At 38.0% G+C, this 25,340-nt stretch overlaps 1 protein-coding gene across 2 annotated transcripts in view; it reads left to right on the plus strand.

The window, feature by feature from the left end:
- Nucleotides 1-25,340, plus strand: part of LOC111872119 (dedicator of cytokinesis protein 3) — a 284,561-nt gene that overhangs the window by 245,952 nt on the left and 13,269 nt on the right. The window contains exons 23-33 of one of the 2 annotated variants that reach the window (XM_023865697.2): nt 927-1,086; nt 2,898-3,132; nt 3,243-3,260; nt 6,267-6,429; nt 12,685-12,927; nt 14,149-14,343; nt 14,498-14,639; nt 20,300-20,472; nt 22,777-22,992; nt 23,629-23,760; nt 24,483-24,670. In XM_023865697.2, coding sequence (XP_023721465.2) covers nt 927-1,086; nt 2,898-3,132; nt 3,243-3,260; nt 6,267-6,429; nt 12,685-12,927; nt 14,149-14,343; nt 14,498-14,639; nt 20,300-20,472; nt 22,777-22,992; nt 23,629-23,760; nt 24,483-24,670 — 1,865 coding nt within the window. The remainder of the gene's footprint in view (nt 1-926; nt 1,087-2,897; nt 3,133-3,242; nt 3,261-6,266; nt 6,430-12,684; nt 12,928-14,148; nt 14,344-14,497; nt 14,640-20,299; nt 20,473-22,776; nt 22,993-23,628; nt 23,761-24,482; nt 24,671-25,340) is intronic. The other variant, XM_033754538.1, reaches the window with a different exon arrangement.

Below are 25,340 nucleotides of genomic sequence, written 5' to 3' on the forward strand. Positions count from 1 at the left end.
GCTATATGGATCGCATTATTAGGGAGGCAATTGAGATTGAACTGCATCCAGGAAATATGAACAGAGAGGGGGGGTTTTGTCTCAGCAAGTCTTGGAAACCTCTCATCTGTTCTCTTAAAAAACCCCCACCGGGATATGATGCCAGATCCAGAAGGCCACACAGGCCATGACCAACCAACATAACAACCCCCACCCCTCAGCTCACGGGTGGTGCTCAGCCTTCAACCTTGCCTTTCTCTCCCCTACACAAAAACCACGCTTGTCCTAGCTCCCTTCCCCTACCCCTCCCACACTACTGCTTTCACTTGTATACTTGCCCTTCCCCCTTCTCCCTCACTGCTCTCACATAGCTGTGTATTTTTCCACAGTCTGCTTTTACCGGTTCTCACGGTCTCTTTGCTTGCAGATTTCTTATATATTTTTTCTTCTACCCTGAAGATGGAGGCGATACGTTCCTTCGAAACGTCGATTAACACCACATATACACGGTGCCAAATCCCAGAAGACTGCTTTCTTCACGTTTATCTTTGCAAAGGAAAATGTTTTGCATGATACCAGTCACTCTCACAAACATTTCTAGGCATGTTTCTAGATGGGCATTGGAAATCTGAACAATCTGCTCTATAAATTGAGTGTTATATTAGTTTAAATAATATGCCTTGTGCTGTGTACTGGGTGAAATGTCTGGCTTGTACTGGCCCATAGTTTATTATTGCATGTTAATGGTGTGGTACTGTTTTGTTTGAAGTTGTATCAAAATATAAATGAAGTTTGTTTTGGTACTACTAATTTTGTAGTGAAATGCAATGGAAAAATGCTACAGTTCTAACATTAAATTCCTTCGATTTGTTATTTATATAGAAATGTTTATGTTACTAGGATTTTTTTGAGTATGCAACCAAGACAATATACTGATTTACTTTCAGCTATGGGGCAACTACTTCAACCTGGCTGTGGCCTTCCTAACGCAGCCATCCCTGCAGCTGGAGAAATTCAGCGAGGTGAAACGAGAGAAGATCATTGAAAAGTATGGTGATATGAGGGTCCTGATGGGATTTCAGATCCTTTCCATGTGGTCCAACCTTGGTTTGTATCTCTAAATTATGTTCATTACATAATTTCATTTTGTTTTGACTGCCATGAAACACTGAATAGTAAATTAAATTTACATTTGGTGGATCAGTAGGAATTGCTGTACATTTGAATAACTTTCATTATTTTGTACACCAAATGCACACCTGTAGAAGCCCAAATATTATATCTTCTGATTCCAAAAATGCACAGATATATATATATCTTTGAGTATGGCTGTATCTGCCACAGAAACATATTGCATGATGAGAACAATTAATTTAATACTTTTTATGTTAACTCCAACCCCTTTTATGTTTATGATAGTGCATTATAGGAGGTTATAAGAGGCTGGAAATAAATAGCTAAGAGTCAGGAATGCACGCACAAGTTTTGTAGGGAAAGCTCTTTGAAAATGAATGCTTGGAAGATCAGTAAAAAAATAGACAGTGGATGAAACTGACTCAGTACTGTGTCCAGTGGTGGGCGTTTTTAATAGCAGTGTTGAATGTTCAGGTTCTTCTAACAGAGATCTAGTTTGTTAGATAACCATCACTTTCTAATACAAATTCCTCATTCCTAATTACTGAAGTTTAAAAGAGACAATGAATGCACTTATCAATTCTTTTGTACTTACATGACTAAAAATTTTTGCTAGTTTACTCACTTTGCTGTTAAAAAGTTGAATTGAGTTGTTTAAGTGAGAAAGATCTGTAGTATCATATCTAAGAGGAGCACATCTTAATATTACATTAGTGTGCTTTACATTCTCAATGTAATTTACAGTGTTCCTGAATGCTACTCTTAAGTCATTTCTACTAATGTCATTAGATCCACTACTAATTTTAAGAAGTCATTTGCTTTTAGGTTGCCCACTTCTTCCTTCATTATTCCTTCATTATTTCACTTAATGATTCTATGCAAGATCCTGGATTTATCAACCACACACTTCAAAACGAGCATCCAGAGAAGTTATCATCTTCGCTGCACAACCTCTCACATGGCTATCACCAATTATAAATACTTTATGCTTATTACCTCTAAGATATTTTAATTTATTTTATTTTCAAGGATTTTTATTTCAGATTCTTTCACTAAGTTATGCACTTGGTCCCATTTATTAATAGTGTTATCACTTATATTTTGTTGCTTACTAAAGTTAAGTTGGCCATTTATAATAATTGGTATATTGTTTACATTTTGATCACATATCTGATCACACTTTATTTTATGTTGAGTTAGGTTGGTGCACAATATTTCCCATGTAATGTGGAGTAGATCTGTTTCTGGACCTCCCTTGACCCCTCCACCCCTCGTAGTTCATGAAATGATCTGAACTTTCTTCAGTGAGGTTAGGTGATCCTTTCTCTTCTTGGAGAAAATTGTCAGTAAGGCTTCCCAATATGTTATATTTATTTTCACAGCTGGTAATTTGAGATAAACAAGTATTGGTGGATTTCTTTACCTTATGTCCTCTGTATCGCCTTTAATTGATACAGTGGTCCAGTTATCAGATGCCAGGCTTGGGAATTCCCTTTTGTATCTGAAGGGAGAGTCTTGTTGCAACATTTCAACTATATTTGAAGTGATTTCAGTTGCGAGAGGATGTCATTTAACTGCCTTTGTTTATGGAAACAACTTACGCACTCCACAGCACTGTTTATATCTGTATTTAGTGTAAGTAGTTGGGAACGATCAGACAGCACACACATCTCGGCCGCCATCATATAACAAATGATACTCATTAGACAGTGATTTTAGAACAGGAGTGACTCAAATGCTAAACTGTATGAACTATTTTAAGTTCTGTTTGTTTCCTGATTCAGGTGAACACAAGATAAACTTCATCCCATCAATGGTGGGTCCATTTCTGGAAGTTACCCTGGTTCCAGAGTCTGAGCTTCGTAAGGCCACACTCCACATATTTTTTGACATGATGGAATGTGAGCAGAAGTACCATGGAAATTTCAAACAAGTTGAATCTGAGTTGATAGACAAGTTGGATATCTTGATCAGTGAAAACAAAGGAGATGATGAGTACAGACAGCTTTTCAATACCATGTGAGTTCCTTTCACTGCATAATTGTTTCTCTGTGATTGTCAGTGCTTAAGAATTTTGACACAGTTACATAAATTTAATTGTATTATTTGTTTCTTTTTTGGCGAACCAGGGAACATTTAAGCGCAGTGTGAGTAATGATTTTTATTTTTCAGTTGCACTTCCTTATACTAACAGAATTCTGATAGTCTCATTTTTTTTCCTCCACTTTTAACTTTAATTGAAAACTACTTTCTCTGGTATGACTGCACTCTTTTCTTCATTTTTTATAACCACTCTATCCTTTCATAACTGTAGACACTTTGACATTCAGATAGAATTATTGATTAGAATACTGATCACCCATTACGTCATTCCATCTATGCACAGTGCGTCACCTGTTTGCTGCTGTCATGATGAATTTTCTTTATGGACTGTCCAGCATTTAGAAAAGATTTTTGTTCTTATGGTAATAGCATTACAGTATATGGCAGGATACTTATGGCCACTCTGATACATTACAGTGAATCTTTACCACATTCTTATGGACCATTGTAATCTTTTGCTTAGATTTGTTCATACCTTAAGAAGTTGAAGTACACAACTTAGCATAGAACTGATTGCAGGGGCATCCCTTCCATACATAATGTACCTCTCAAAATTCCTGTAACTTCTGCCAGTTTAATTTGTACTTACATTTTTATCAGGATTTTTACTTCTAATATAATCAAACAGTAAATATTGAATATTAAAATAGTAACTAATGTAAGAGTAGATGAATGAATTACAGATAGATAAAATCCAGAAAATTTTTACCAGTTAGGTAGGTATATGCTTTGGAAATGGAAGATGCCAAAGGCAGAGAAAATGTGTTCATTAAAAAAATACTGTTGGACACATATTAACATGAAGCAGAAATGTGAACCTGGACAAAGGCATATTATTAATATACTCAATTGAACCACTACATCACAGCCCCAGAAATGAATGAGGCATGCATCCATCATGGAGGCTGAGATCTGGCCAAGTGTAGAAATTGTCCATCCATAACACACTTCCTCTGTTGAAAAGTTCCACAAACTTTTCAACACTCTTGCTTGTTTTGAGACTATCACCTGGGACATCACTGCTTATCTGATCTGTTGTGATTCCTCTGTATATAATAAATTTCCACAAGTACAGTCAACTCTCGATTATCCGGGATAATGGTGGGGATGGAAATCACGATTAATCGAAAACCCGGTTAAGACAAATTTTATTAAAAGTAGTACTGTAATACTGTACCTTCATAATACTATAGGCCTACCTGCATTTAAATTTATTCAACCTCATTTTTATGTCATCTCATGGCCTATTTAATACTTTTTTTACATTACACTGAAGTATGAATTAGTTATTTCAATCACAGTCTTCGACAACATCCAACACTTTTTACGAACATTCACACTTAACACTTAAAAAAATTTAATATTGTCGTTTACTTTTTCACGGCATTTTCCTTTTTCTGTTGAATACTTAACACAACACGCTTCCTTTTACAGACTGACATTTTGCTAACGCACTTGAAGATCAATACAAAGATACTAACTGGGGCGATGTATCTGTCCTTGAAACTTTCCACAAATCCTTGCATTCTTTCACCCCTACCCTAGAACATTGTGTTAGCATAATGGGACCAAAGAATGCAGAGCTCGGTTCACACTAGTGCGAAAATAGTGTTACAACTCGCCATGTGAAACAAAATTGAATGAATGTTAAACAACATATAAGCCTCAAAAAAGCGTCAGTAGCCCCGGTTAAGCCGCAAACCGGTTAATCCGCCCCCGGATAATCGAGAGTTGACTGTATGTGGTTTTAAAGCACAGAGTTTGAAGGCTTGTATTCTGAACTTAACAGCCTTCAAGGGAATGTACTGCTTGAATCTGAATCTGCCCTTTCACAGAATCAGGGATTCATCAAGGGATATATTTTCCTTCTATCTATAGAGGCTGCTATATTTGTTGTCCAAGTATACTATGGTGTATTTCCCAAGGCTGAAGCTAGCTTCTGCCCTGTACCATAACCATACTCCTCAGCCCCAGTGCCTTTATTTGTCTTGGGACTATCTGTATACTAGATTAGTCTGCCTTTCATATCAGGTTGAAACCCATCTTTCCCTTCAATTCTGCCAGGGAATCTGACTGAAGTTGAACATTAGATTAGATGGAGAAAGCAAGAAATACGTGAAAAGTTTTGATGAGGAAACTTCTCAGATATCAACGATTTTTTAGAAGATTCAGTGTTAATATTATATTGGAGCCTTGGGAGGTGAATTGTAAGAATGCAGATTGAATTTAACTGGCTAAGGATTGAATCTGATGGAAGGCTTTTGTATTAGCAATGTTAGACATTTTAAATTACTGCTAGAGAGTTTGATTAGTTACCTACTTAGTCAGTTGGTTATGTTTCAATTAGTTGATGTGTCATAAATTTATTTCTCTTTAAAGAACAGGTACATCTGAATTGCATGTCACTATTATCAGGTGTGGAGCATAACTTTATCTCATTCTGATAAAGTTTTCCTTCCTTTTTTTGGCACAGTTGATCTACAGTATCCTCATGCATGTTTGAATTCCCCATTCACTCTTTCTTCAGTGCATTTGTAGGCCTATACATTAGAAACCTTCTTGTTTTACTGATAGAGTTGTCTCACAGCTACAGTTACATATATTTGAGTCAAACTGAAGTTATATGAAATAATTTGCTCTGAAAGCTATAAAACAGTAAATATCTGTGTTATAGTCAAAACTAAATTTGCAGCCTTTCAGTCAGCCATTCAGTAAGCCATTTGACCAGTCAGCAAGTAGTTTCTTTGGTCCGTAGTTAGTGAACCAGCTAACCAATTAGTCCAGTGAAGTTAAACTCTGTTCCCCATAGTGCATTGGGGGTTTGTTGCTGCAATTACAAGAAATATAAACATTCAAAAAGCATAATTTGCGTGATTATATGATTTTAAAATGCAGGTTGTGTGTTTGTGAAAAAATTTAATTTAAATTTAGAATTTGAAAAGCTACTAATATAAATTGATTTTAATGTGCCTTCTGATATTTTAGACTCCTTTGATGTTCCTGATGAAGGCATTGGCAGCAGTGCTATTCAAGTTCATGACTGATTTCAGGCTGTTGGATCGTGTACAGTCAGAAGATCCAGCCTGGAAGGAAAGTGGGGCAGCCTTCATCAGCTCTGTCACAAGACTATTGGAGAGACTGCTGGACTACCGCAGTGTTATACAGGGTGATGAGAACAGGGACAAACGCATGTCCTGCACTGTAAACTTGCTGGTACATATTGACATGACCATAGTCTCTCCCTGACACTGAACTGATTTAGCCAGTGAGGCCTGTACTGCTAGATGATCTGTCATAATATCTTGCCAAGGCTTAGAGACTGGTTTGCTGTTCATTGATCCTTCAAACTTTACACATAATCTTTCACTCTGCATGTATTAGCTGTCAAACTCCATGCATCAGAGTCCTTCCTGAGAAGCTAAAATCACTTAACTGGTCAAGAAATTCCGACTCCTTTTAAGGTTTATTACCTGTCTTCACAAGAGTCTACCAGTGGACCTTATCCTGAGTCAGTTTTATTCAGTTTACAATATTACACCTTGTATCTTTAAATCAGTTCTAATATTGTCATGTGTATGAGTGACTGCAGATGGGGTTTTGGATTGGAGGTGGGATTTATTGACCACTTTAACACACAACTCATGACTGCACTTAATTATAGTACCATTACTGATCTCCACACATTACAAATGAATCCAGCAAATGCAAAGTCTTTTCAGTCTGCTGTGTCTTCACCAGTCATTCCCTGGTACTGTCTTTTAACAGTGGGAATTCTTCAACTGCACTGACCAAGTCTTCTCTTCACGCACTCCCTTACCACTGACAACTGACTAACTTCTAAACTTGTCTAGGTTATAACATCTCACCACAGACTGCTTAGAAAATGCAATTCATTGTTGTATTCCAATCGTTTCCATGTGTATGTGTTCGTTTGCGAAGGCGTTACTCAGCAATGGCTGCATATACTTATTAAGGCCGTGCCATAGCTCAAGCAGTTAGATGCTGGCTTCCCACTGTGGTGACCCGGGTTTGATCCCGGGTCTGGTCAAGTGGTATTTGTGGTGGACAAAGTGCCACTGGGGCAGGTTTTCTCTGAGTACTTCGGTTTCCCCTGCCAATCTTCAGTCCACCAATTGCTCCACAATCACCCTCACCTATCATCGGGCTGGTACAATAGGCCAGAAGTGGCCACAGTGCAAGAGACTTAGTCCCACCCAACTAGCAATAAAAAAAAATACTTGCTTATTAAAAATCTTTTGCCGAACAGCAAATGTTGTTTTATTGTTTGTTTTGAGGTTGTTAGTCAGTAATGGGTCTACACACTACCGTGTTATCCTTCCATCTATGCTTATACTTCACTGTACAGCAAATCTGTGCTGAATTTCAATCTGAGCTTGAAAACTTGTATTGTGCACATTTTCAAGGAAAAGGAGAAGAAAGGTACATACAGAATGTCCCACAAAACATCTGCAAACTTTCTTTCTTTTTTTATATATTTATTTATCTTATTTTCCCATAAATCAAAATGCATTGATACAGGATGATATAATACTATCAGTAAAAACATATACAGGCAATTGTACAGGTAAACAATACATATAAATCATGCTTATCAAAACAAAAAGCTGCATAAAAATCAAGACAAAAGATTACATCAGCCACGCAAAAAACCATATCAGGTTAGGAATCAGATTATAAATTATTTATAAGAAGCAAGGTTTTCCATTATTTTCCAATCTATATTCCCACAGCGAGCCACTATGGAGAAATTGTTTTAAAGGCATATTTAAACCTAATAACATCATTTGTCATGTTCTTAAGATTCTGTGGTAAATTATTAAATAATATGAGCCCAGAACAGTAGACACCATTTTGGACTTTAGTTAATTTATAAGTTAAATGATGTAAATCTGAACCATGTCTGGTATGGATACTATGTATATCAGAATTTAGTGTGAAAGTATCCATATTTTTAAAAACAGACATGGCTATTGAAAATATATATTGTGAGTGAAATGGAAGAATATTTAGATACCTAAACAATGGACAACAAGAGTCCATTTTTCTAGCTTTCATAATGATTCTAACTGTTCTTTTTTGAATTTTAAAAATTAAATTACTTTCGGCAGAATTGCCCCAGAGCATAATTCCATTGGACAAAATGAAATGTACATAGGCATTATAGGTCATCAGTAGACTCTCCTGGGACACAACGGAAGATAACGTTCTGATACCATAGACAGCCGAACTCAGCTAATACTAATACTAATTGATTAATATGATCTTTCCAGGACAAAGTACTATCAATGATTAGTCCAAGAAATTTGACATTACAAGTGTTTTGGATTAAAGTATCACTATATTTTATATTTAAGTTTTTAACAGATTCAATTTTGTTGCACAGTAGACACAATTGAATTTGATTTGTTTCATTTTGGTCCGTCACACTAACAGTTACAATTATAAAAGACAAGTCCGTCCAATGTGACTGTTTCAGTTTTCTCACTTGATGATTCACTAGCCTTACATGTTTCGATCCATTTGAAATCATCTTCAGAAGCACCAAACACTTTTTTGAAACCACTATCACAACAGTTGTCATATCAAACACACATGTAATGTCCAAGTACACAATGTTCCATCTATCAGTCACAGCAGCCTTTCTGGTTACAGAAATATTTAAAGTTGTTTTAAAGTTTTAAAAACTTTGTTGAAAATTAAAATTCATAAACCACACTGTTCGTGTCAGTGACCTAGGTCGTCTCTCTTCAAGGTGGCCGATGTTGTGCCGCCTATGTAACTTGCGTAGGGAGATTCTGTAAATATATTATGGGTACTGTTTTAATATCAGTGATCCTACTATATATATATTTTAAGGTTTTTGTCCTACCTTAATGTTGTCCGTTATGATTTCTTTGCCCACTGTGCTGTGTATACTGTTCTAGTGTGTGTTGTGCCATTTAATTTATACTTCCTGTATCTGTGACGTTGTTGTGGGCGTGTTATGGTGTATTATGAGGTCGAACATGTTACGTTGGCTATTAATTTCTTTTGTGTGTTTTTGTTCTTCTGTTAATTTATTGAATTTATTAAAGTGATAAATGTGGAAGTCCTCTTTTATATTCATAATGTTTCCTTTTTTGGCTTTTTCAGTCATTTCCATGATTTCTGTCATTGGCCCATACTGATGGTGTTTATTTAGTAAAATTTAGTAAAAGAGGACTTCCACATATATCACTCTAATAAATTCAATAAATTAACAGAAGAACAAAAACACACAAAAGAAAGTAATAGCCAACGTAACATGTTCGACCTCATAATACACCAGAACACGCCCACAACAACATCACAGATACAGGAAGTGTAAATTAAATGGCACAACACACACTAGAACAGTATGCACAGCACAGCGGGCAAAGAAACCATAACGGACAACATTAAGGTAGGACAAAAACCTTAAAATATATATATATATATAGTAGGATCACTGATATTAAAACAGTACCCATAATATATTTACAGAATCTCCCTACTCAAGTTACATAGGCGGCACAACATCGGCCACCTTGAAGAGAGACGACCTAGGTCACTGACACGAACAGTGTGGTTTATGAATTTTAATTTTCAACAAAGTTTTTAAAACTTTAAAACAACTTTAAATATTTCTGTAACCAGAAAGGCTGCTGTGACTGATAGATGGAACATTGTGTACTTGGACATTACATGTGTGTTTGATATGACAACTGTTGTGATAGTGGTTTCAAAAAAGTGTTTGGTGCTTCTGAAGATGATTTCAAATGGATCGAAACATGTAAGGCTAGTGAATCATCAAGTGAGAAAACTGAAATAGTCACATTGGACGGACTTGTCTTTTATAATTGTAGACACAATTGGTTTTACTTAAATTTAGCATTAGCAAATTGTGTGAAAACCACTCATTTATTTTTAGCAGAATCACTTTCAAGGTAATTTCGAGTTCTGTGGAATTAGAATTTGAACACAATATACTAGTATCATCCACATACAAAATTGGTATGGATGATTTATTTACTAAATAAGGCAGATCATGCAATAGAAAGAACAAAGGCCCAAATATCGAACCTTGTGGAACACACTGTTTAACCTCTTGCCATTTAGAAACACGCTTTCTATAATTATTACTTATTAACGTTCTTTGATATCTATTAGTCAAGTAAGATTTAATCAGCTTCCCTGCTACACTATTGACGCCATAAAACTCCAATTTAGCAAGCAATATGTCGTGATTGACACAGTCAAATGCCTTGGTTAAATCAAAAAATAATCCTCCGACAGCTAATTTGTTATTAAGTGCCAATAGGACATTATTTATTAAGGTAAAAGTAGCCATATCAGTAGTTGATTTAGTTTGAAAGCCATATTGTTCTGCACCAGTATCTAATTTACATCGATATGATATTGCAGTCTGTTAAAAGTGACTTTCTCGAAAATCTTAGGAAAGGATGTCATCAAAGATACGGGTCTATAATTAACCTTTAATGGCCGAATGTCACGTATACACGCCGCAAGCAGTAACCGGAGTTGGCCGAATGACCTGCGTACACGTCGCAGGACACATGCTCTCTTTGGGAGTGCTGTCAGTTTGACCTTGGGTTGGAAACCAAACAAACCTACGTGATATCATGTCAGTGGTTCATTCCTTAGCTCTGAACAAAGAAATTATTTATCACGGTACTGGTTTTGATACTATTTACGTTTAGATATGACTGTTTATGACCTGCTCAGCCAAATATAGCCCAGCTTTGTTTCGAGAACTGATGAGGAAATATTTATCGGTGCTTGCATAAGAGCGCTTGCAAAGCCTTCAAGGAAGTCTGACGCATTCAAGGATTGGTTTTCAGTGGCATATTATCAGTCAGGAAGTCAGTGTCAGATTGTCTAATATTTCTTTATCAGTTAGAAAGTCAGTGTCAGACTGTCATATACTTCTTTATATATCATTTTTATTTTGCATCTTGGAAGAGGTATAAACCCACTGAGCCAGTATTACTTTGTGAGTAAAGGCATCTTCGCCACTGCGACTTTCAGTATGTGTTGGACTGGCACTCTTTTCGACTAGTATTATACTTACTTTGCATCACTATTTTGCAAATAGTACCAACAGGTGAGAGTGTCGCTTTGTCAATCAACATAATTTATTCGATTCTGCTAGAAACCCCCCTCCCCCAAGACGATTCTTCAATCGCACTACCCGAATATCATGGTCAGTGGTGTTTCTCGGGGGAGGCCAAAATTTATCAGGGGGCCCAACTGAGTCGACTGGAAGTGAAACATTCACAACACTGGCCAATCAAAGGGAAACTAAGACGTATTTGTTCTCAGAATAAGAAGCGCAGAAGCACGTAAAGTGTCATGTTGCTCTGTGTGGGTTCGGCTGCTTCGAGAATGTTGGACTGCTTCGACAAGTAGTACACGTGCATCGAGTGTGAGTTATTGTAAACTGTGAAGTGACGCAGTTCAAGCTCACATACAGTCTGAACAATATATTATTGTACGAGTATATAGTGTGATTATATTTACAATATCACCATGATTCAAGGCTGAAGAATAAACAACGGGTAAGTCCTTTGGAATTTCATGACATCTATAATAAAGATTATATTTTGCAATTCATGACAAAATAATCACAGTTAATTTTCATTTGTAAAAATTGTTCTTCTGTGTACATGTAGAAAAATTTATTGTCTTTCAGTTTGTTTTTAGTTTTTATTTCTATGCTGCATAGAACGGAAAATATGGATTTTTTCTGATGGTTTGCAAATTTAATTAATCAGGGTGATTTAAATACCGGCCGCAGGGGGCTCCCGGCAATTTAAAAGTCCGTACGTTAAAGGTTAACAGTATCAGACCTGTCACCATTTTTGTAGATGGGATTAATTTGAGAATACTTCAAGCAGTCTGAAAGAACAACTGGCACAAAATCGTTTTGGAATATAAAGCCAAACAAGTCATTCTGATTCCAAGATTTCTCATACAGTGGCCTGCAATTTTAGAGCAAGCCTCGTGAAAAGATTTTCAAGGTACCATTCTCTCCAAGGGATTCGACTTATGTTTATGACCAGTCTGTAAGTGAAGGTGTTCCTGTGTATTTACATTTTGCTGAGAAGCATGAGAGCATGTTGGGACTGTCAGACCAAGCCCAACATTGGATTGAATGAATTTTTGATTGACTCTGACAGAGGTACAAAGGTTAAATTGCTGATACATTGAGTCAATTGACCAGTTTTCCCTCTAAATAAATCCCATCATATTTATTTTATTGTAATAATTACTATGACATGATCTGAGTTAAAGTTATAACTATTAACATCAGAGGCAAGAAATGTGATTCCTTCACAAAAAAATAGGGTAGCAAAATGGAGCTTACCTTCTACCTTCCCTCGTTTGCTCATCCAGTGTATGGTGTAACATACTGTATCTTGCTTTCAGAACTTTTACAAAAATGAAATAAACCGCAAGGAGATGTATCTGCGTTACATCTATAAGTTACATGACCTTCATCTCCCAGCTGAGAATTACACAGAGGCAGGGTTCACCATGAAACTATATGCTGACCAGTTGAGCTGGACAGCCCGTACTTTGGTGTCAGACCCACACTATCCTGGACAGCAGGAGTGGCAGAGAAAGGAGCAGCTTTATCATCAAATCATCAAGTACTTTGACAGTGGCAAGGTGAGAATAAGACCTTTGGTATGCTAATAGTGCACAGTATATTCCAGTAACTTTTTGTATATGGGCACATCATATTACATCCTGAGAAACTTCTCATTTCTGAGTGAGTTTACAGTCTTAAAATTCATTAATTGATGTCTCCAGTGATCACTGAGAATGCTCTTCTCACCATCTGGGCATTTGAACAGCCATGCATGATTCTTGAAAGGTCAGAAGGCCATTTTTAAAGATTCCGGAGCTCTTGAACTGTGCACTGCATTTGCAGTATCAAGATCTGTATTCCATAGCAAGTAGAATACTTGAGAAAGTGGGATGAGAAATGCTTTGGCATTCTACTTATCACCCAGACTTATCTCACAGTGATTTCAGAGTCTTTGGGTTTCTGAATAAGGTGATAGGAGGCCAGACGTTTGAACACAGTAAGTATAACAACATGGCTATCATTTAGTTGTGGTATGTTATGAATCAATTGAGTTTATGAATCTTGAACAGTGGTGGAAGAAGGTCTATGGGATTTGAGTGTGGTTGTGTAGATAACCAGAGGTGCTAAAACTCTTCTATAACATATTTTGAACACTGGTGGAAGAAAGAGTGTGGGATACAGTACACACTGAAACAAGCCACTGGACAGAACAGGAAATTAAGAGGGTGTCACATGTTATACATTTTTCAGTGGTTAGAAGGTGGAGGGCTGCTCTTAGAGTCTGGAATACAGTCTTTCTCCTACGCAAGGACAGGAGAGAGAGGGCAGGTTCATGGGACATTGAGAGGGGGCTAGCAAAAAATAATTTAGGAAGCAAAGCTGCAAATATAGTTCATGCAGAAACTTATGGGACAACAGTGATGGCTAATTAGGAATCAGTTGGTATGAGGAAGATGCTAGAAAAATGCCCCCAGTCATGCAGTGATTTCCCATATAAGTAACATTAAGCAACTGGTGGTTAGGTTAGGTTCCTGTTAGTGTAATGAAGTGTTTGTTATGGTATGAAGTAGGCACAATAGATCACTGTAGGTCGTGGTGGAAGGGCCAAGAAGGCCCACCCCTTATACATTCATTCATATGGTATGAAGTGCAGAATGAAAGAGCATATATGAGAAAAAGTGGCACATATCCACCTGTGCATTGCTAACATAAATAATGGGATATTACTGAATGTAATGCCATGTTTCTGTGGTCCTTTCCATCTTGCTTTTGTTACATCAGCTCACTATATTTTGCAGTGCTGGGAGAAAGGTATCCCACTTTGCAAGGAGCTTGCAGAGCTGTATGAACGCCGCCTTTTTGATTATGCCAAGTTAAGCCAGATACTACGGACACAGGCTAAGTTCTTCGATAACATTCTGACTCAGCTGAGGCCTGAACCAGAGTACTTCAGAGTTGGATTTTATGGACTGAGCTTCCCGCTTTTTGTCAGGGTGAGGTGCATCATCTAGTTTTTTATAACTTTATGTTAGACTCTTTACCTACCATTGAAGTCTTCCTTCTACCATGCATGAAATACCTGGCTCAGTAAGTTAGTTCAGTTGGTGCTATCAGTAGATTCCCTGATGACCCTCTTATCACCCACAGAATAAGCTGTTTGTGTACCGTGGCCTGGAATATGAGCGAATTGGTGCGTTCACACAGCGACTACAGACAGAGTTCCCATCGGCGCAGATCCTTATGAAGAACACCCCACCAGATGATACCATCATTAATTCAGAGGGGCAGTGTATCCTTCTACACTGCAAATGGTTTACTCTATGTATTGTAAGCTACATCTGTAATATAGTTTTCCTAGAGCAACTGTTGGTTATTCATTTGATGAAGAGATCTCCTGTTGCAACTTGAATTATTGCAAAGCCATTGGACTCTTTTCTGACCCATTTGCTACTCACACATTGTGTGTCTGTAAGATCTGTTTTAGTATTATCATTTCAGTCATGCCTTTGTCTCTCACAGTAAGGTTTACTTGGCAAAATTTTGTAAGCACTTCCTTTCCCTCAATTTTTCTACACATGCAGACCCCTCAGACCTCTTCATTTAGCCATTATATCTGTACTATCTAAATTCTGAAGCTCCATATTTTGTAATTTTCTCCATTGTTTTGTCCATGCATAGACTGTTAACCATTAATGCAACATTTATTTATTTAATATGCATTACCTGTCTAAGGAATGAAAACTTAATAATCCTGGCCATGTCTGGAATAGAGTACATGTATTCTCCAGTTTATTTCTTTCTGATTTTGCATCTGTCAATGGTACTGATGTTTATATGTGGCAGATAAAGTTCTGTCACTGACGCAGCTTTCCAATATAGATACAACACTGTAAAAAGGTAAAACGCTCACTGTAATAGGTCGTGAGACATTAAGGCTCCCACATTTCGTAGACATTCAGCTCACAGATGGGGCTGAGGTTGTCAACCTTGCGCACAGGCTGTATTATGTATATATCATATTATGTTACCTTGACTTGTTCCAATGATTAATTGGAACATTTGTTCTGATATTTGACACATTCTATATCCAGTAGTTTGTGAATCTACTTCTTGACCTATATGTGGATCTGATTGAATTTGAAATAAAAGAACAAGAACAAAAACAGGCCTTCCTTTACCCCTAGGGCCATATTGTGGCTGGAAGGATTAGATCAATCGAAAAATGCAATGATTTCATCTGGAATCTATCCTGCAACTTTCCAGCTTGTAGCTTAATGCCTCAACCAACTATGCTACTGCATGCCACACTGTATAGAAGCATAAATGATTATTCCCACATTGAAGAAATATTTTAGCTCTTTGACTGCTGAGCTCCAACATAGAAGTACCTGCTAGAAGTGCCAAGACTGCTTGAAGGTAAATGTCATTGTGCACAAAAACCCACAATACTCTAGCAGATTACTTTTGAATGACTACAGATATAGATAGTGTGTAAACCTGTTCTTCGCTTTAAACATCCCTACATAATACTCGGTGTCATCTGTTGACAGAGGTGCTCTGCTAATTGACTAACAGCAAGCTGATCTCTTTGGCTATGGCAGTTGTAACACAAATATGCTAAGCCAATTTAATGAGCAAATGGCATGCAAAGGGCTGAGTAAAAAATAAACATCACAATGAATCTTTATTTTATAATGTGAACATATGTCTTATGTAGATTCTAAGGGGTTCTGATGATGGTGGCACACAGAATTACTGGGTTTTTGGACTTTTTCCATTATCTGGAATTCTAGGTAATAGAGGACACAGTGTTTTGGAAACTGGATTTGTTTCTGTCTTCAGGTTAGTGTGATTGAGATTAGCTGTTTCTAAGGGGCTCAACTGAGTAGGTATCTTCCTTTCTCACCTGAAGATGGAAACAGATCCAGTTTCTGAAATGTCATGTCCTCTATTACCTAGAATTCCGGACAACGAAAAAGTCCCAATACCCAGTAATTCTATATGTCTTATGAACCATTTTTATCCTACTTTCCTTATTTTTAAAAAAATGAAAGGAGGCTTACGAGATTGCCTTACTGTATGTGTTTCTGTGTCCCCTCCCTAAACAAGCCAGAATAGATGGTTATTGGTCATTGCTAGGCAACATCTCAAACACATTCCCGTGGCAACGAATAAATGCATGACAATAGAAGAATTGTTGTATGCTTATATCAAATCTATATAAACAAAAATGTAAATGTTGGTTTGTTAATCCTCGAAGATCTCCAAAAGTTCTTCACCGATTGCTTCAAAATTTTGACACAACGTTGTATTTGAACACACACATGTTTTTATGTACCCATTATGTACATGGCACACCTGTGACAGGTTGGTTGGTTGTTAAAGTATTAATTGTACTCAATATTAATATACTGTAACATGTAGGATTTGAGGCTTTCACGGCGGTGACTATGAAGAAAGCAGTCTTCTGGGATTTGGCACCGTGTATATGTGGTGTTAACCAACGTTTAGGAGGAACGTATCGCCTCCATCTTCAAGGTAGAAGAAAAAATATATAAGAATCTGCAAGCAAAGAGACCGTGAGAACCGGTAAAAGCAGACTGAAGATGGAGGCGATACGTTCCTCCGAAACTTCGGTTAACACCACATATACACGGTGCCAAATCCCAGAAGACTGCTTTCTTCATACTGTAACATTTTATACATCGTCCATTGAATACCAACAGATCGTTGCCTAGGAATAACCATGGCAACGAACTGATGAAATGGCAGAAATAATGCATTTCTGCGGCAACGAGCACAGAACACGTGAAATGGAACCCTGGGCGAAAGTTCCCTCTATTGCGTCCGAAACCAGGTTATAATAGTCCAGCTCCGAAGAGTTTTCGGTGATACTGGACATGATAATAATTGTACTCGCTGGTGTAAAAGTGAGCATTCAATAACTTATTCGCTGAATCCGAGATGTGCGTGGAAGTTATTGAATAGGAGACACGTGACCACAACAACATTACATAGGTAACACGCGACATATTCCTATTATCAAAGTACACGTAAATAATGCAACAATTTAAAAAGACATCAAGAATATGTCACTCACTAAAAATGTATTTTAATACTTTATGATGTTAAAATCGTTAAAAATGTCAATCTATATATATAAATAAAAACGTAAATGTTGGTTTGTTACCCTTTGAAGATCTATTGTATACATGTCACACCTGTGACAGGTTGGTTGGTTGTTAAATTATTAATTGTACTCAGTATTAATATACTGTAACGTGTTATACGTCATCCATTGAATACCAACAGATCGTTGCCTAGGAATAACCGTGGCAACGAACTGTTGAAACAGATCATTGCCTAGGAATAACCTTGGGAACGAACTGTTGAAACAGCGGAAATAATGCATTTCTGCGGCAGCGAGCACAGAACACGTGTAATGGAACCCTGGGTGAAAGTGCCCTCTATTGCACCCGAAACCGGGCTATAATAGTCCAGCTCTGAAGAGTTTTTCAGTGATACTGGACGTGATAATAATTGTACTCGCTGGTGTAAAAGTGAGCGTTAAATAACTTATTCGCTGAATCCGAGACGTGCGTTGAAGTTATTTCATGAGTATAGTTTATTTTTCATTGTTTTTCATTTCGTTTGCTTAACTGTTCTCCTTATTTTTCGGTGCAATTGGCGGTGGGATTAGCTGTGTCGATTGATCTGCGTTTGATTTGAAATATTTCGTCGGTATTTTTAATTTTTTGGTTTCTTCTTTGTTTTCCAGTTCATGTTCTTTCCTTTTTAATATTTTGCAATTTCATATGTTTTTGTTATAACTTTCTTTCTTCTCCCTCAGTGCAATTGATCTGCTTTAGTTCATCCAAATAATGCCTCGCAGAAGGACAAGCTTAGGTTGTCGTACTCGCGGAGTGGAAGCAATGCATCGAGTAATTTCAAATCAAACTGGGGAAGAACAGGCAGACTGAGCCACAGCAAGGCGTGGCCAGGCACAGCTAGTACTCAATATGTAGTGAAAGGAAAGCTAGTTATTAGTTCTTCCCAGAACTTTTTGTTAATGTTAAATTTGATAAATTTCAATATTCAGGGCAAAATGAAAGTTACTTGATAGTTTCTAACACTATTCTCCTAATTTTAAATTCCGTTGAATGAATTGAATAGTTTTGGAAATGAAACATGCAGATGAATGGAGAGGGACATGTTCATTTCATCCTTAAAAATATTGTACTGTCTGATATAAGCACCAGATTCGGCTAAGAAATTTCTTGTAGTAATAAGTGTGTTAACCTGTTCTGTGCTCTCAACAGGATATCTTGCTCAGAGTCATCAATCAAGTAAGCTGTACTAGGGGCGTTAAAAATGATGGACACTAAATGTTTTTTCTTCACAGTAAACATTTATTGGAACAAAATACATACAAATTATATTAGAGGTATTCCCCACCAATGTTTCTGCACCTTTGCCATTGTTCTGGCAGTTCCAGTATTTGCACAGCAAACCATTCTTTGTGAGTATCCCAGCACCACTGCTGGACAACTGCCTGAAGCTCATCATTGGAGGTGAATGTCTTACCCCGCATGACGTCTTTCAGCGTAGTCACTTGGGGCAAGATCGGCAAGTATGGCGGATGAGGCAGCATGGATGTTCCCTAGAGCACCCAGAGTCGCAATGGTCTGCTGACTGCCATGTGGCTGCGTGTTGTCATGTTGGAGAAGAATGCTGTGCTCCCATTTTCCATGGCGGCATTGCTGAACGTGTCGGCGGAGTTGGCGCAGTGAATTGCAGTACCGCTCACTATCAGTGGTTATATTGGGAGGCAGCCAATCCAACAGAAGGATCCCCTCCTGATCCCAGAACACAGTCGCCATTTGCTTCCAGATGAATAGTCCCGGTCATGACTTCTTGGAAGGAGGGCTTCCAGCAGGCTTCCACTCCATGGTCTGGCGTTTCTTTTCTGGAGTCTCGCCCCAGTACCATGACTCATCGACGGTGACTAAATGCTCAAAGAACTCCACCGGATCCACGCTATACAGCTGCAGCAACTGTTAGCATGTCTCCACACGCTTCTGCTTCTGCGCAATGGTGAGAGACTGGGGCACCCATTGAGCACAGACCTTTTTCATCTTCAAGTCCTGATGGACGATGGTGTGCAGTGTTCTGCATGAGAAACCTGTTGCGTTCTCTAGTTCATCGAAACTGATGCTCCTGTTCTCCAGTATCAAGTCGGACACCCTCTGGGTACTGTCTGGTGTGCGTGCTGTTGCTGGATGCCCACTGCTTTTGCCTTTTTCCGCATAGTCCTTGCCATCTTTGAACTCTGCCATCCAGCGAAACACAGTTCTGTGACTTGGTGCTTCTTCCCCACATACCGCTGCTAACCTTGTATGAATGTGTGAAGCAGCCACTCCTTCCCTCCAGAGAAACCGCACAGTCCACCATTGCCTGTGATTGCCTGCTTCCATGTTGTCTGAGCGTTGTCCATGACTGCACCTGAACACTGTCACAAATGACACAACACTATTCGGCCTGTGCGCAGTAGCAATGTCATCTCATGGCTATAGGCAGCACTATAGTATGTCTTCCCACATACACCGGCTTGCATTTGACACTGCTACTTTTCTGGAGTTATGGAGGGAGTGTCAATCATTTTTGAACAACCTAAATAATTCTGATGTTTGATAATATCTCTAGAAATAACTCCTGTACCACCTCTTTGACTCTTTAATATATCAAACTGCTTATGATTCCCCATCCACTTAAATTATGATACCATTCAAATATATAAACAATATAACAATATACTTAAGTTAAGCATTGAAAAGATTAATGGAATGGTATTTTATCTTGTAAGAAGTTTTGTGAATGTGCTTAATATGAGTGAATGTAGATTTAAGGAGAGAAAGTGTGTTGTGTGAATTTACTTAACTAAGCCTTCAGATATTCAGATCTGCAATGTGAAACCAATACCAGAGGATAATCCACTGTTTATTGAAGCTGGCACAGATATTCCAGAAAAGATAGCAAGCTTCTACCAGGTGAATGATGTCCGAAGGTTCCAGCTTGACCGTCCTGTTCACAAAGGACCTGTTGATAAAGACAATGAGTTCAAAGTGAGTGTTATAAATGAGTAAATACTAAGCAAGTATGTATCTTTTGACAGAATTTGCACCTGGCATAGTAGCTGTTAAGATGTGGAACACAGAATTTCCAACAATCTGATGCATGAATATTAAATAGTGGTGGGAACTTTTATTTCTTAAGAGAGAGGAAGTAACCGGAGAATGGAGAAAATTGCTTAATGAGAGCCTCATGATTTGTGCTCTTTATCAGATATTGTGAGGATGATTGAATCAAGCAGCATGTGTCTTCCAGTATGATTACCCATAATGTGGCATGTACAAATAAACAGCAGTGTTATGCAACCCATTTCTAGGCAGTGATCGGTAAACACACTCCCTTGGCAATGAATACAAACTCAACAATTAAGTTACTGTTGGAAACAGTGTTCTCTACTCGATCTTTAAAAAGTGGTTATAAGGAAGACAATTGGGGTGACCCAATTGTGAGTTGTCAGTTGATACACAGCCTGTGAAGTGAAAACTAGGAGATTGGTGTAAAATGCAACCAGCCTGGGAGTTAGTTAGTAGTCAGATATCAGTGGGGAGTTGAGTTCTTCATGGGAGGCTGTGTTTTCTACTCGATCTATACAAAGTGGTTATAAGGAAGACAATTGGGGCGACCCAATTGTCAGTTGTCACTTGATACACAGCTTGTGAAGTGAAAACTAGGAGATTGGTGTAAAATGCAACCAGCCTGGGAGTTAGTTAGTAGTCAGATATCAGTGGAGAGTTGAGTTCTTCATGGGAGGCTGTGTTTTCTACTCGATCTGTACAAAGTGGTTATAAGGAAGACAATTGGGGCGACCCAGTTGTGAGTGGTCAGTTGATACACAGCCTGTGAAGTGAAGACTAGGAGGCTGGTGTGAAATGGCCACCAGCCTAGGAGTTAGTACTCAGTTATCTGTGGAGAGTTGAGTTCTTCATGGGAGGGTGTGAAGATAGAATCTGAGTGCATGAAGATGAAGAATCTCCACTGTTAGAAGCCATCGTCAGGGAACAGTTGATGACACAGCAGTCTGGAAGAAGGCTTAGTAGGTGTTGTGGTGATTTGTAAAGTGTGGAGATTAGCAATAATGCTGTAATTACATGTAGTTTTGAGTAGTGTGTATAAGCTGTCAATAAATTCATTCACCAATCCAAGCCCCATTTATAGTCACACCTAAAATCATGACATCTGAACAGTAGTGCCACTTAATTTAAGGTCTTGATACATGGTACAGTATCTTTGAAAATATGTCGGTTCCATCGAGGTACTAACTAGGTAGAATGTAAAACCATATGACAAGTGTGAAAAATCTGTAAAGTTAGGTCTCCATTTAATGATGACAACTAATAAACCATGAGAGCAAGGTGTGTAAAATTTGTCATGGAACTGTGTGATAAATGTATCTACAACTCTTGTATGCTGCATCTTTTTATGTATATCGTAACGGCCGGAGAACAGATGCTGCAAGAACAGGCTCCAAAACAAAGGAACGGGGTGCACCGTTAGGCTATTCGAGACGAACAGCCTTAAGGAGGGAGCAGTGTGACATGTTGAGCTATGGATGACGCCCCTCCCCCCCACCGCCAGCCGTGATGCGCCGAGCGAAGCCGAAGTGAGCCAAAGTTAGCCGAGTCCCCGGAACCTGGTAGCTATGCAACGCGAGTCAACAGCGATGACGTCACCAAGGGTACTGCGGGTTGCTAGGCAGCACGGGTAAACAGTTGTTGCGAGAGATGACGGTAGTAACAGCGGTACACAGCGTTGCTGGCACGATGGCACCAGACGTAATGGTGCCTATTACATGGCCGTTTTCTGTATTGTCCGATCGAGGGTACATAAGGAGCAGCGAAGGCTATTCGCAGTCAGTCCTCGAGCTACCTCCGAGTTAGTTCCGAGTTAGCCAGCAACCAGTCAGTTGTATCCTGGTATTTGGAGTGTAGTATTTGTGATACTGGAGATAGCAGTAATTGTGAATCTGTAATTTGGGTGATTGTAAGTGCGAATGTGAAATAAAATTCGCTATATCAAATACGGCGTGAAGTTATTTGTCGCGTTATATGCCCAATGTCACAATATTAAGAATTTTAAACATTATTGTAATGCTGATTTTTGAGGTTATATCTTGCATATTTAATGTCACCTAATTCTGTACTAGTAAAAATTATGCACATAATAATTCATTATATTGTATAACTATTATGTTATGAGTTTTTTAGCTCCACTGTACAGACTGCAACATTTGATGGAAAGTCAGCATCAAAATTTTCCATGAGGTTCTGAGGTTTTAATCTGTTTCCTTGCACAAACAGAGCCTGTGGATAGAACGTACAGTACTGGTGACTTCTAGCTCCTTACCAGGAATATTGCGATGGTTTGAAGTGGTAGAAAAGAGTGAAAAGGAAGTGGCACCTGTGCAGTTTGCGTGTGAGACAATGGAGAGTGTGAACAAGGAACTGCGGCAGCTTATCAACCAGTACACACTGGACAGGAAAAGAAATATTAATCCATTCAGCATGAGATTGCAGGTAATCTGCAGATTGAACTGCTACACACTTAGGTGGTTTCTTGTATTTTTATTATATCTGTGAATCTTAGGTAAGTATTATAGTTTGGTCACTGACAAATTTTTTAAACTTTGCCTAACATTGTGATTTATATATTTATATACCTCTGAGGTAAATAGTTGTTACTTACCATCACATACCATTTAGTATGCAGATCGAGATATCTTTATTTCATTTGATATTTGAGACTGACATCTTGTGTATTAAGTTGCTGATTCCGTTGAAAGGTATTATTGTTTTGTACCTCAGATAAATCTAATTCTATAGCATTTATTATGAGTATAATGTTACCAGAGGGGGTCTGAATTGGACTTGAGAGTTGTTCACTGCTGAGGCACAGCTTTAATAAATAAATTTGTACCAGGTATATTGGTTATTTCTTGCTGATAGACATGAGAATATATATATGGGAAGGAAGTGGTCTTATGGCATACTCGTATTTCAAGAAACTCCTGAAATTTGTGTGGAGGAACTGAGGGAAGGCACAAATTATCTGTTAGAATACCAGTTTCTGTTCATGATCTAAATTTGGTATCTCTTTCTTTCTGTGCCATCCCACCAATGTAGAATCTCAGCGGTTGATTTGTTTGGCTGCAGGGTATAATCGATGCAAACGTGATGGGTGGCATCTCCAAGTACCAGCAAGCATTCTTCACACCTGAGTTCAGCAAGCAGTTCCCAGAGTTTGAAGATCATGTCTATAGGCTCAAAGCTCTCACAGTGGATCAGGTGATAATTGTGATTATATTCATATCCCCTTTAATAAAACTGTCATCATCATCATCAGCAGCAGCAGCATCATTATCATGATCCATTGACTTTTCTGCTAGGGTGGGTTGTCCTATGACAGTCCAGCTTCATTCTTCTCTCTTCTCATATAAGAATTTATCTTATCTTTCCCTAATCTTCTTTGTATATCTACCCTCACAGGGTCTCCCTATTTTGTCATTGATTTTCCCAGTAGTTGTTTATATGTCATTTTAATTTTCATCCTCTCCAAGGAACACTATCGTTATCAGTATGTATCACTCATTCATACCACTGTATTCTTAATATAACTGACTCTTCTTCTAATGTTCATACCCTCTTACTAAATATGTCTATTTGTGGTTTTATTCCTTCTTCTTTATTTCTTAATGCTGCAGAGGCACTTCATATAATTTTCTGATGTGTCTCTTACCCTTGCCCAAGTTTTCATTGTATCTGTATATTTTATATAATAACTTTAATCCTTTCTTTTAACATTTATCAATTCCAAACAGTCTGTTAACATTTCCTAGCTCTGTAAATTATCTCTATGATTTTTCGTGGCTTTTCCCATTTGCTGGAACTTTACTACCCACTTAAAAGACTCGTACAGCTTACTTCAAATCAGTAAGGCTGTGCTTAAATGAATTTTAATTTTTACACATCAGTAGTTCTGACCCTTGTCTTGATACAATGTTTTGTAGATCCAAGTCCTGGAGAGTGGGTTGCATCTTCATGGACAGTTAGCACCATCTGGAGTGCAGCCACTTCATCGCCGTTTGCAGGAACGCTTTGCTCAATTGAAACAGGGTCTACGGGATCTGGGTCCAGTGACCAGTAGAAGTCGGGGAAAGTCCCAGTCTGACAGTTCCCAAACTATAAGCATTGTGAAGTGAGTGCTGGAATGGTTGCATATTCATCTAACTCAAATGTTGCTCTTCTGATAGATGTAATATTCAAGGATTATTATTGTACCCACAGAAAAGATTTAGGTTATTCATTTGCTGAAGAAACTGAATTCAAAGCATCATACAGCACAGCCAGTCCTGTACTCAATTAATGATCATATAACCAACATTCTTTGACCCTTTAAGTGTGTCCAAAGAAGGGAATTTTACAGTTTTGTTATTGATTATAATCAATAACAAAACTGTACAAAAAAAAATTTTTTTGGTGTCTAGGATTTTAAAACTAATTTTAGTTATATTTAAGGCGCTGAATCTAAATATAAAATCAGTTTTTCTCTACCAGCTCTACTTTTTTAGATCAGCGTTTTTGTAACGTGCAGTTCTACACAAAATGTGCAGTTCTAATTGTATTTTGTGCAGTTCTAAATCTCATATGCAAGGATTGGTTCCTGTCTAAACGTTTCAACCAGGATGAGTTAAATGACCTCATCAGAGATCTCAACCTGTCAAAAGAAGCTTCTGAATTACTGGCTTCTAGGTTGAACGACAAAAATTTACTGGAACAAGAAACCAAAATTTCCTTTTACCGCACAAGAGAAACGGATCTGCTACCCTTCTTCTCTCAAGATTACAATCTTGTATATTGTCACGAAA

This window comes from Cryptotermes secundus, unplaced genomic scaffold (assembly GCF_002891405.2).
Source record: "Cryptotermes secundus unplaced genomic scaffold, Csec_1.0 scaffold461, whole genome shotgun sequence".
Classification (NCBI taxonomy): Eukaryota; Metazoa; Arthropoda; class Insecta; order Blattodea; family Kalotermitidae; genus Cryptotermes; species Cryptotermes secundus.